Source organism: Danio rerio, chromosome 1, assembly GCF_049306965.1.
Source record: "Danio rerio strain Tuebingen ecotype United States chromosome 1, GRCz12tu, whole genome shotgun sequence".
In the NCBI taxonomy this organism is placed as follows: Eukaryota; Metazoa; Chordata; class Actinopteri; order Cypriniformes; family Danionidae; genus Danio; species Danio rerio.
Genome location: NC_133176.1, coordinates 25,863,522 through 25,877,299, shown reverse-complemented (window position 1 = coordinate 25,877,299; position 13,778 = coordinate 25,863,522). Strand labels below are relative to the sequence as shown.

Here is a 13,778-nt window from a genome sequence, read left to right as displayed (position 1 = left end):
GAATGATTTAACCAGATTTAATGACTACAGCAGTTGCTTTTGATAGTAGGCCAGCTTACTAATGTAACGTTTATTAATATTCTTGCTTTCTTCTTCCTGTTGTAGTTAATCTATATTTATACTTCAAGGTAAACCTTTAATTTATGTATATAATATTGTAGATCAATTGAAAATAGAAGTTCAGAGTAAATGTTTTTATTTCAATTTTTTATTTCAAATTTAGATTTCTCTATCATGAACGTTAATGAGGTTATTTCAATGTTTGTCAAAACAGTCACAATTACAATTATTACTGAAAGTAATTATGTAAAATATTGATAAAACAAAGAAATGTAAAGTCCTTGTGAAACAGTAACCTAAACATGCAAAAACCATGCCCGAGGTATGCCTGAGGCTTTCACACAATGGCTTTCAAGCAAACCTGCTTATACAACACATAATTTACATTCAACTGTCAGCCTTTAAATGTTTGTTTAACCGCATTTTAGTTTAATGATGAAATGGTTGCAAAGTCGAGTTAATTTGTTAGAACTTTGATTTGTTTGCTTTGTATTCTCAAAGGAACACTTCCAACTTTAAAGGGGTGGTCCACTACGATATCATATTTTAAACTTTAGTTGATGTGTAATGTTGGTGTGTGAACATAAACAACATCTCCGAATGTAAAAAGCTCAAAGTTCAATGCAAAGGGACACTTTGGTTTTTACAGAGTTAGCTTAGCAAAGCCTACAATGAACAAATTTTGGGGACTACAAAAAATACTTTCGGGCCTGTGAGATCACAAATGTACTTTTACCGCGCACACATACTGCGCAACTAAGGGCTGTGGCCAGAGGCGCTGTAACTTTATAGCAGAGAGAGCTAAAATGCGTCTAAACGCTGCTGTGTCCACAGAGCTTCGTCTGTTTCTGTATTTATAGGCTTATGTTATAGGCTTTTAAAGGACACGACACAAAGACAGAAGTGCTATAGTTTTCCTTTAGTTTTTAGTTCAATATTAATAATGTTTCAGAGAATTATAAAATACACAGCAAGCATGATTTGACAAAACAGCTTCCAGAATCTCTCCCAGTTCAGTGCTGGATTCGGTTAAAATCTCCTCAAAGCAAAAGCTGTGAACTACAACCTGTAAGTGTTTTTATTTATTAAAATTGATCATGACATGTACAGTGTCTAGCATTAACGGTATGCTGTAACAACGGTGTAAACAATGGGAAAATGCAGCTTTTCCATGCGTTTTACATCTCAGATAATGAAGTCGCATAGCTCGACTAACTCTTGTGCTTTATTCTTCTGTCACAATATATTACAGAAAATAACTTAATCCGAGCATCAGAGAAAAAGAAAAAGAAAGTCCCGCGCACATGCGCTTGTTACACACATCTACAGAAAGTTCACACATTCACACACACACACACACACACACACAGACACACACAAAGACGATCTCTCTTAAAGGAGCCGCACCCCATTTTCAGTCGTTACAGACACATGTAAGATTTTATTTTAGAGAGCAGGCAGGAGGTTGACTGACTGTTTACACAACAGAAAAGCGCGTGCTTGTGCGGGCGTGACATGGAGCCGATCCACGAATCGCAGCAGATTATGACAATGACCAATCAGAGTCACTTGAGGACGGGCCTTTCAGAGCAACTAGGAAAATATTAGTCGTTTTCATGTTAGCTGAGTAGCTGTATACAATCAAAGTGAGATATATGAAAAAAATAAGGTGATTTCCTTGAAGTAGAATTCCATAAAAACAGTCAAAACAACTATAATGTGACTTTTTGGTTGATCTTGTTACTAAAATACATACTTCCGATCTAATTTTTGACTTAGGCAGTTCAGAGATGTGTATAGTACAACAACAAATATTTTTTAATAACGGCATATAATAAACAACTACAATAAATTTCAGGTCAGCCAGTTTGCTACTCAGCCAGTTTACTAATCAGTCAGACTAACAGATGAAGAATTGAAAAATTGAAAAAAAGAAATCTCCATAGCACCCCTGTTGGCTGATTCTTTGCCAGTCTCTCCCTAAATGGAACATTACCATCTGGTCCAGTTTTAAGTCTCTAAGTCTTAAAGATGTATGGCAGAATAATAATAATGCTTAGTTCCAATTGGGATTTTGGACTTTGTACTTGAATCCCCCAACAAATAACATTATTTAGTTATAACTGCACCTTTAAGAGTAACACAAGGAAAGGATTCTCTTGAGATTTTTACACTCGGTCAGTCGGTCCTCTACACATTGGCAATCAGCCAAAATGTTTTTAGGAACATTAGAAACCTAAGACCAATGTCAAGTTGTGTTGTGCTGTGATGCAGCAAAATCTTAAAACTTTGAAAAAACCTGCACTGATTCAGTTTTTATTTTACACATTTGTTTGACGATTTTATTAATATTTGCTCTGATGTTTGTGTTTTCTTCTCAGTCTTCCAAAGTACATGTGACACGACCTGTGCTGGACATCGTCCTTGCCTTCGCCCGTTACCTTAGCAACCTTCCTACTGGTGTTATGCTCTTGAAACAGCTGTGTGACCACATCCTCTTCAACCCTACCATCTGGATTCATGCCCCTGCGAAGGTCTCTTACACATTTATACAGAATGCTGAGTAGTTTATTAGTTTACCAGTTCTTTGTTTTCTCAAGTGTTCCTTCTCAAGGCTGATTTGAACAGTTTTGCTGCCCCCAACAGGTACAGCTGGTTCTCTACACCTACCTGGCCACAGAGTTCATCAGCACTGTCACCATTTACAATGCCATCCGCAGAGTTGGGACCGTACTGCAGGTCATGCACACGCTCAAGTATTTCTACTGGGTTGTAAACCCACTGGACCGCAGCGGAATCACACCCAAGGGTCTCGGTAAGAGACTAAACCAACTTCTCAACACATGGTCACTATTCTGCAAAAAGAATGGCTCAAAATCCCTCTGGCCAATGTACAGGACTTGTGTCTGTCATTCCCAAGACAAAAGGAGGCTGCATTGGCTGAAAAAAGAGTCCCTATACCATAATAATGAATAATTGTGGGCTAAAACCAGGCGTTTCAGTTTAATTGCTCAACCCTTTATTTTTGTACTGTATGTATGCATGTATGTATGTATGTATGTATGCATGCATTTATGTATGTATGTTTGTATGTATGATTTTTTTTCTTTCATTTATTCATTTATGCAATGCTATTTTTTATGTTTATTGTTATAATAGAGTGGAAGAACTATGACGTCACCTTGTAGGCCAATCGGCTGCTAATATAAAACTGGTTCCCTTGTTAAAATCCCTATAGGATTAAGATTTTCCCATAGGCTTGTCTAAAATTGCAAATAATAAGCTTTGGGATGAGGGATCTGGAACTGCTTAACTCACTTTTTGCATAAAAATTGACGTCTTAGTTCCTCCTTAAATTATTTTATTCCAGACTGAAATAATAATTTTAACTTCTAGATTTTTAGAATGTTCTTAAACCTTTTGGCCTTAGTATTTAGCAGAGTTTTTCCAGATTAAATGGGCATGGTAGGTTTGCACTAAAGATCCCCTCAATAACCAAACATTTTGGCTTTCAGTGTTTTTTTAATGTAATTACCATAGTAGTACTGCATTTTGTTTGTCTCATTTAAATCTCTTTAGACTAAATTACAGTTACATTAAATAGGATACACTTTTTCTTTTGGTTCCACCGAGTTTTGAAACTGTTCTGAAATGTTAGTTCTAACTGATAGAAAGTATTAGTAATCAGTGATAAGTCAAAACTTCACAGACCCATAGAGTGTATCTACTGTTTTTTTATGTGTTCAGATGGACCGAGACCCAATCAGAAAGAGATTCACTCTCTCCGAGCGTTTCTGCTCCTGTTTGTCAAGCAGCTCATAATGAAGGTAAAGTAGCGTAACCAATAACATACATAAAATCTGAACGAAATAATAATAATTCACCACACAAAATGCTTCTGTGTCTTTTAAATACAGGATCATGGCATAAAAGAAGATGAACTGCAGAGTATTCTGAACTACCTGCTCACAATGCACGAGGTACCCTAATGCCCCTACTTTCATTTCAAACATTCCATTGTATGTTTTGAACGGGTATCAGCTGTTTGACTACTTTACTGTATCTCACCCACAGTAGATCAATGCAGATTAGTAATGATACCCTTTTATTGATACAATGTGCTGTCTGTGTTGTAACTGCCACCAGAGGGCGCTTGGTCACCATTTTTTTCTCAGTTATGCCTGCTAGTAGACCTTAAAAGGATATTTCACCCAAAACTCATTTACATCCTCTACTTGTTTCATACCTATATGATTTTCTTTCTCCCATTGAACACAAAGGAACTTCGATACTATTTGTTGTTCCTACCATGGATGTCCATGGCTGCTGGTTTTTAATATTCTTCAGAATAACTTGTTATTATATATATATTTATTTATTGATTGATTGATTTATTTAAATATATATATATATATATATATATATATATATATATATATATATATATATATATATATATATATATATATATATATATATATAATATATGTTTATGTTTTTGAAAGCATTATAAGGACACAAGATTATGTGTTAGGCCACCATAGTCTAGTTAATGGATGGGAAACACTGTTAATATTTGCTAATATAGATTTTCAAAGAAGGATATGTTAGCTTTCTACCAGGCCTCATTTTTACAATTCAAGCTTGATGTTTGATACAATTCTAAACACATATTTTTTAAGTGTCAATAATGCGAACTAATATATCAAGTATTTGATGTTTTTGTTAGAACCATCAAGAAGTTAGAATATTTGAAAAACCAATGGCAGACAAAAGCAGAATCCTAGTGGGAAAAAAGAAAAGATTGATCTAATAATCAAAATTAAGTTAAAGCTATAATTTGTGCTTTACAGATATATAAACATTTATCCACAAATCCCTCATGAGAAATAGCTAAACTTTGGTATTTTAACATAATATTCACAGTATAACATAATGCAGTGATATAGAGCACATGTTTGTGTCCAGAGACCCAACATTAGATTAGGAATGGTTTTAACTTGCGCATGTTGACATTCAAATACATGTAAAATTAAATATTTTATTTGATTTAATTTGATATATTTAGCAGTTTTGTTTTGAATGAAACCTGACTGACAAATGTGCTTATTTATTGTGACATATTTTCTTCAGGATGATAATCTGATGGATGTTCTCCAGCTTCTGGTTGCACTGATGTCTGAGCATCCTGGCTCAATGGTTCAAGCTTTCGATCAGCGGAATGGAATACGGTAAGAGCTGCGCGCCAGACATTAACATTCTTTAACGTGCACCTTTATTAAAAACCATAAATGATCTTGGGAAAAAAAAACCTGACAGATAAATTTGAGTTATTCCCATTGGAATAACGGGGAACCACAATACCTCATTCTTAGCAGAGACATGCCCATCCTTCTCAACCTATAAAAATACTTTCTTATGTTCATTTGATACCTATATACATCACACGAGCTACTAAAATGCTGGCATATACATTTCCAAAGCCTTTATAGACATGCTAGTTCCACTGACAGCCATGAGGTTAAATGTGCACGCTAGCAGGGGGCTTCTAGACGGCTCGTCGTGATAAAACAGAGGGCCTCACTTTCATTTTACATCTGACAACCTCATTCAGATTACACTTCCATCAAATTCCACTCAAGAAAGATATAGGCACATTTATTTGAATATGTAGACAGTGGGATAGTCTACTATTACTTATTACTTACTTATGTACTCGTCATCTTTGTGTACATGCCAGACTGTGTCACAGATTATTTTCTTTATCTCAAGAGGTTAAAACCGTTTTTTTTTTTTCATTTTGTTTGTATATTTATTTGGGGGTATAACGGATCACGGTTGATCTGTGATCCGTATGAGCCCACAGTTGGGAACGCATGTGACCCACATGTTAATAACTTTTTTGAACTTGTTGGCTATTCCAACATTCATGACAATTACAGAGAGATCACCTGTGCGTCATTTAAATCACGTCAATGAAAGCATTTTGGCTTCCCTGTAAAATATAAGGATGAAAAAGTAGTGGTGGGACCTAAATGCTTTTTTAGGTTATTAATTAAATGTGTTTTCTGTCACTGTTTGTTCAGCTTGCATTAATGCATTCAGTGTAAAGCTGTACAATTAAACATTAAAAGATTGTGAAACTTGCACAACATTTATGATAAATGATAATGATTTGCATATGTTTAGTAATCCATTGAAGCGCTGCATTCATTGCTTTTGCTGCTTTTGATTGAGAGAGATTCAGTTTTTACTCATTTTCAGTTCTTTACAAACAATAAAATAACACAGAAGTTCTGGGAGAACAGTATATTTCAGATATAAACACTTATGTTTATGGTAAAGAATAAAAGTACTGCTTAATGGAACTTGATGCTGGTGAATGTAGCAATTACATTGTTTTACCAATAGGTGGCGACAAATAACCATCAAAATGATTTCACTGAATATGTTTTAAAAAATGATCCAACTATAATGAAATATGAAGATTTATGTGTGAATTATTGAATCATTAATTGGTTATAAATATGAAATGTTGTACAAGATTTTTGTATTTAGCATAATCAGCAACAGTAGCAAAGATAATTTTCCGTATTGAACATTTTCTTTTTTTTTTCAGCTGTTTTATTCTTGATTTTTACTTTTATTAAAATTCCGGGTTCTAAGTTCTGTATTACTGCAAAACCAATGGTTTTGCAGTAATATTTTTGTATAAATGGAAAGCAAATGACATTTGTCTCCTCCTTTTTATGCTAATCTTAAAAATGGTCCGATTCGTGACTCAAAAACTGTAGTGTGTTCTGAATTAGGGCTGGGCGGTATATCGAGTTCTGGAGATCTATCGATATGATTCCCCTACGCCACAGGTGTCAAACTCAGTTCCAAAAGGGCTGCAGCTCTGCACAGTTTAGTTCCGACCCTAATTAAACACACCTGAGCAAACTAATTGAGTCCTTCAGGCTTGTTTGAAACCTACAGGTAAGTGTGTTGGAGCAGGGTTGGAACTAAACTGTGAAGGGCTTCGGCCCTCCAGGAATTGAGTTTGACACCCCTGCCCTACGCGATGCGGGATTATCCAATATCTTTCATATTGATATGGTTTGAGGCCACATGTTCGCATTCTATGTGAAACAGCTTTACTTACACAAATATGCGCATGTGCAGATGAATGATTCACTCGATGAGTCATACAAAAAATTTGTTCAAAATAAACAAATCGATCAAGAATGACCCATCACTGACGCGACATGGAGGAACATGCAGTGCCAGTGTTGTATCAAAATCTGACTCCCCAGACAAATATGACTCCCCCTCGCGTGCACGCACAACACACCGCGCCTGCAGCTGTCATAGCGGTTTATCAGAAATCTTTTAGTGATTATTTCTTCCGCAATTGATGGCAAGAACAAATGTAGAAACCTTGTCAAATTTACAAGCAGCACCTGAATGTGTTCAAAAGGGTTAAAAACTCCAAAATGGGTCAAATTTATACTGCATTTTGAACCACCTTATATTCACTGATTATAAGTTCAGTATTTATTACACGACGGTCTATTCTTTACATTAACGTTATAACACATTTAGCTCTGCGTTCTGGTCTGTTATAATGACTGTTTACATTTATATGCTTAACCAGCATTTTATCACAGCACTCAAAAACATATTCATTACTTCTCATATCTATAGTCTTTTCGTTTTCATCTCCTTATTTATTATTTAGTAAAACAAGTTTAGTCAAAACAAAACAAAAGAAAAAGTGTAGGATTTGTTTACATGGAGTGAAAGACTTCTCTTTAGATATTTTCAATATGTGCAATGTTTAATAATTGTGCACAATAGATGCATGTAAATGTGTAACTAAAAACATATACAGCTAATTTATTGTTTATAAATTACACAACTGTGGTATACAGTTGTGTGATAACTTATAACAACCCTGTAATTGTGACATAAAAATATTGGGTGTTTCATATTTACCTTCAATGTGGTTCTTTTCTATCCTACAATACTTTTGTTGTGTTTCTATTTGTGTTCCTTTTTTGCTCTGACACTGTAGCTACTTTGTTTTCTATGATTCGGTTTACTTCGGTATTTGCTCAACAGCACAGTAGTGCTGTGTATAGTGTTAAGAAGGAAAAAACCCTGTACTGTATTTATTTATCAAAGATTTTTTTATAATTTGAAATGTTGCGCAACTTATAGTTTTAAGCAGGAGAAAATTTGTACAGTATTTTATGTAACAAAGAATGTATGCAGCTGTTATTTTGTGTGCAGCTGTTTATTTGTAAACAGTGAGGGAAACCCTTGTGTTTGATTTAAATTTTGCTTAAAAAATTGTGTAATAAAGTTTTAATAAAGGCTTTAACTCTCAAGTAATTTGGTAATTTAGCAAAGTATTTATGGGAAAATACAGGAAATATATTGTGTATTGTCAGTCCTCCAAAAACAGACATATGACAAGAGATATGAATTTTTGCCCATATCGCCCAGCAATAATCCAAACTGTGAGATTTGTGATCCATTACACCACTAATATTTATCTAGGAAAGACAAATTACCTCCCCCTCAAAAAAAAAAAAAATAAAATAAAATAAAAGTGAACCTTTTATAAAACAAACAAACAAACAAACAAACAAACAAACAAACAAACAAACAAAAAAACATTGCATGTTAAACCACATTTATTATCTAACCACTTAAAGACTTAAATGTGGTTTTAAGATATCAAATATTTTTGTGTTGGGTAATTTTCTTTGTTGGAAAATAAACACTGAGAAAATAGTAGAAACACATTTTCAATCTCTTAAAACAAGTCTTATAATAAACAAGGTCGTTTTAAAATTTAATTGTACTTTTGTTTTCTTACAATCTGCTTGTTTTTATTTCTGTGTTTTTTTTCTTTTTGTCTCCTTTCATTCATTTTTTCCCTCAGTATTTGTTTAGCATGTATAACATTTTTTTCATGTGTTCTCTCCGAAATGTTATGTAACAACTACTCTCTTTTGAATAACACAGGGTCATCTTTAAGCTGCTGGCATCCACAAGTGAAGGGATTCGTGTGCAGGCTCTCAAAGTCTTGGGCTACTTTCTCAAGTATTTGTCACCAAAGTGAGTCATTTTTTTATTGTTTGGAATTAAAGCTTGTGATAACAGTCAATCATATTAATACAATAACACGTTAACCTTATTTTTAATAAGTGCTCCTACGCTCAGACTTGTTTATTTGACAAAAATTAGTCAGTCTAGCTATAAATATTTAGCAGAAATATCTCCCAGCATACCATCAAGTGAGTAAAATGAACGCTTAAAAATAAGCAGCTAGGTCATTTCCCAGAGTGAATATAGCTTGGTTGTTTTGATAACAAATTACCCCTTGCTCCACTATTAATTCATACAGCTTGGAAATATTTATCCGCTAATGTAGTCAAAGTCTTTAATCGTGTGAGTGTTTTTCCAAATGCAGTTTCTGCAGCGTTTGATAGATAAAGCTCACTTTGGTTTATAATCCCATTTGCTTGACGTGAATTTCCCCCAGAAGGAATTCTGACCGCCAAGTGCTTTTAAAATAGATACAGCTTCATTTCGTGACTATGAAGAGATTTTTTTCAGAAGTTCTGGGCTGCAGTCTTGCCCTGTTGGGGTCCTGGCTGGATTTGAAGTAGATCATAGTCTAGGGTTTGCTTTTTTGTTCAGATTTTTTTTCAATGCTCTCTGTTTTAGGAGAAAGTCAGAGGTGATGCTGGCTCACGGCCTGTTCTCTCTGCTCACTGAACGACTGATGCTCCACTCAAACCAGTTCACAGTGACAACATACAACGTGCTCTTCGAGGTCAGTCTCTCTTTGTTTTTGACCATCACACTGTGCAAACTTCAGTGACAGAGTTACGTTTGGTGTACTTGTCGATTTTTGTACTGATTGCTCTATCAAAACAAATGACAATTTCCTTATTTTTAAAGTCAATTAAATGTTTTAAATGCGTTTCATTTAATGTAATTAAGAATTTGCTGAGAATTAACTTGGATGTCATCTTTAATTATAATTAATTAAATTATTATAAATTACCTTTAACTTTAATTGAATTGAACTTTAATTAAATTTAATATTTAATTATCATAGTCGGTTCTTGTGTAATTTTTCTCATGGATTTTCTGCTTTATTATTTTTTCTGACTTTTATGGCTGGTCAGTAATATTCCCAAGATCTCGACTATTATTGCTCAGTCAAATTTTGATGTTGTATATATCAGTGAGTGACCAGTACTGTGTGATTTTTCTTCAGATTCTTACAGAGCAGATCTGTACTCAGGTCATTCACAAACAACACCCGGACCCTGACTCAACGGTGAAGATTCAAAACCCACGTGAGTTAAATGACACACAATAACGCAAATACACACTGTACTTGAGCTGTAATTATGTTACATAAATTATTTAGGCATTTAAAGATATTTTTATTTTCAAAAAAATTTTTTTTATAGATTTTTTTTTTTTTTTATAAATTATTTCATGCATGCTGTGACTTATTTAATATTGACTTATTTAATTTTTATATAATTTGTTTTTTTTATTATTTTAAACATGCTGTGACTTATTTAATCATTATATATTAATCATATTTATCATCAAACAAGAAAAAGTAGCAATAAAACTAGCACATATTTGAAATCATAAGTGATAGATGTGGGTTTTTGTATAGTACTTTTACCACGTCGCTTGTTTCAATGAAATTTTTATGACTAATATTCATAATGCACGTCGGTTTTAATGAATTGTCATTTCTAATTTTCTTTAATTGTTTCTGTTTATGAAAATTGAAAATGTACATGTTTTGTTTTGTCAAGTTTAAGGGAACTACATTAAAATTTTTTATTTAGGTTTACTGGTGTGCTAGTGTTCTAGTAATGTATTCTAGTGTTCTTGTAATGTATGTACATTTCTGAATCGTATAGATTGTAAAACGTGATTCTACAGCAATGCACCAGTTTTGAAAATAAGGTATAAAAGGATTTTTAAAAAATAGGTTGATTTATTTATTTAGCATTTTTCTTATTATTTACATGCATAATGTCTATTTCTCTTATTGCTTAAAGGCCCCTTCGAACTATATGTATTAACTCAGCTTTATGAACATATCTTAGTCAAATCTCAAATTCAAAATGTTGTCATAAAATAAATAGATTGTTCAGAGATGCAGTAATGATCACCATTATGCTGGCACATTCTACCCCTCTTCTTGTGCGAATGGACGTTTTCCAGACAAGAGGAAGCGGCAAGATCACAAGCAAAGCCTGCCTTTTATTGTAAAATGACTTAACACTGCTTATTTTTACTCTTGATTTACAAAAATAGTGTTACGTAAGTCTCATTTCATATTTCTGTGCTTGTTGCGGTGCAAATCAAAAGCCAACATTTTTTCTTGCATCTAATGGCGAGGTATACAGTTACCTCAGACAAATGAAGCTCATTCGATGGTCACTGTTGCTCAGATGAAAAACACATTAAAAAGTAATTAGCTTCCCACTGTAGTTGTTGGTTTCTTTCTAAAGCTGATTTTCTGAATATATTATTTGTCATGGAATTTTTATTCTTGCAAATAGTATTTTACATTTTATAACAATCCACAAAACAAAACAATCCCCAATTAAAACAATCAACATTTACAAATGAATAAATAAATAAATAAATAAAATAAACAAAATAATAATAAATACAATAAAATACAAATCCAGAAAAAAAAAAATTATATAAAAAAAAAAAATTACAATTACAAACCATATACATACATACACATGTACCTTCACTCAATCCACATCTAAGGTTTTTAATTGATTAAAGAATGCAATAAATTGTTGCCATTTTTCAAAAAAATGCTCTCCCCTACCTCTGATATTGTATTTAATTTTCTCAAGTTTTAAAAAGAAGACCAAATCTTTCTGAATATATTATTTGCCTGAATTCTTTTTAATTCCTACCCTGGTTTATGCTTAATGTGTCCTTTTCAGAATTCAGAACAGGGTTAGAGAGCAATCAGATGCTCTGGTTTTATTACAGAAAGTGAAACTAATATTGTATACCAATCCATATCAGGCCTTTCCCTAATTAGGTTTAATTTTAAGTTACTGCAAGAAGCTGATTAGAGCTGAATTAACATGCAGATTTGACAACTTGCCAGTCAGAAGAATGCCACGGAATTCTGGGTCGATTTTTATAACGTTCAGAAGGAGATGGCAGAGCGAAAGAGTCTGATTCAAGGCCATCTCCTAGATGATCAGAGGGCGAGTTTCAGCTTTCTCGTGTGTCTCTTTGATTTGATCTGTGTTGAAGCCACTAAATGGCTCTGATTGCAGTCTTTAGCCATGTCAGACCCAATCAAACAAACTGAGGAAGCACAAGTTTCTCTTAAATTAAACTCTGGGACAAACCAGGACCAAATGGTGATTCGGAAAGCAAAAAACCCTAAAATGCGCAGAGATACATGCAAAGGTAATTTTCTACTGGTAAGGTTCAGTGACTCTAATTTAAGTGAGTAAGGCGTAGAAACAACACAATTCTGCTGGAACGAGTGAGAGCATTGGTTACAGATGCTGTCGAGCTCTAAACTCCCTGTGACGGCTGAAACTTGATCTGCTCTTCTCAACTTAATGCATGCTGACATTGTCTAGATAATTCATCTAAACAACCAATCTTTCCAGTTTAAGCTAACGCTCTGTTCCAGGAAGCCATGACTTTAGCGGCAGAGTTTGGACAATACCGACCTTATGATGTAGAGCATACTTTTACTCCCTCCACAATATACTTAGTCATTTTCCCAGTTTATAAGAAAAGTGTTGGGTCAAAAAGTATATTTATTAAAGTTAATGTTTGTAGAATGTAGAATATATACACACTTATAGACCATTTTGAGGGATGTAAACAATAACAATGGTCCCCACATGTTTCCTGTTTTACATTTTTAATTTCTATAGCTTCAGAGAATCCAAAAAGAACAATATATTGATAAAAAAATGTTATAACAGCTGTTTTAATGTTATGATCGTATTGCCTCTTGTAACATTTATAAAATAGTTTTACAACTAGCAGGAAATGTTCATGGGAAAATGACATGTGACACATGTAACATTGACAAGTTATTGACCAGCACTGGTTTATTCTGTAGACCAGAGCTTTCCAGACTAGCGCCCATAGGGCTAAAGTTGGCCCATGTTAATCTTTGATTTGGCCCCCTATTCCAACTGAGAGGAGGAGGAGGATAATGATGGGGAGCATTGGGGAGAAGGCCTTTAACAAATATTGTGATTTTGAATTTAACCTGTTTGCCAGCACTCACTTTTGGGGATTTTTACCCACCTAAATTTAAATCATAACAGTTCTTGAGTCCAGTAAGCTACAAACACAAATTAGGTATCATTGGTAAAAGGGGACATTTCATGCTTAAAAATACAAAATGTTATACGTTATAAAGTCATGACAAAAAAAAGTATTGTGTTCAATATTTGTTTTTTTTTATACACAAACAGGAAAACATTAATTCAATGTCCCAGAATAAAAAATGTGACTTAAAAGCCAAGTGTTTCATGAGTTTATGTTTTAAATTTGATTAAGATAATTTAAATTTGATTAAGATTCTGCATAATGAGAATTCTGTAAAGTTTTTCTAAGACTATATCGGTGTCCTTTTTTCCCTCACCCTCAGAGGCATTTTCTCAAGAATGACCATC

The 13,778-nt window shown here is 33.7% G+C and overlaps 1 protein-coding gene across 8 annotated transcripts in view; it reads left to right on the top strand.

Annotated features, from left to right (window-relative positions):
- The window catches only part of lrba (LPS-responsive vesicle trafficking, beach and anchor containing), a 431,164-nt gene that overhangs the window by 91,556 nt on the left and 325,830 nt on the right, over positions 1 to 13,778 (top strand). For all 8 annotated transcript variants that reach the window (XM_073951393.1, XM_073951386.1, XM_068221229.2 and 5 more), the window contains exons 12-19: positions 2,442 to 2,594; positions 2,707 to 2,875; positions 3,808 to 3,887; positions 3,978 to 4,040; positions 5,194 to 5,291; positions 9,076 to 9,168; positions 9,781 to 9,889; positions 10,340 to 10,421. In XM_073951393.1, coding sequence (XP_073807494.1) covers positions 2,442 to 2,594; positions 2,707 to 2,875; positions 3,808 to 3,887; positions 3,978 to 4,040; positions 5,194 to 5,291; positions 9,076 to 9,168; positions 9,781 to 9,889; positions 10,340 to 10,421 — 847 coding nt within the window. The remainder of the gene's footprint in view (positions 1 to 2,441; positions 2,595 to 2,706; positions 2,876 to 3,807; positions 3,888 to 3,977; positions 4,041 to 5,193; positions 5,292 to 9,075; positions 9,169 to 9,780; positions 9,890 to 10,339; positions 10,422 to 13,778) is intronic.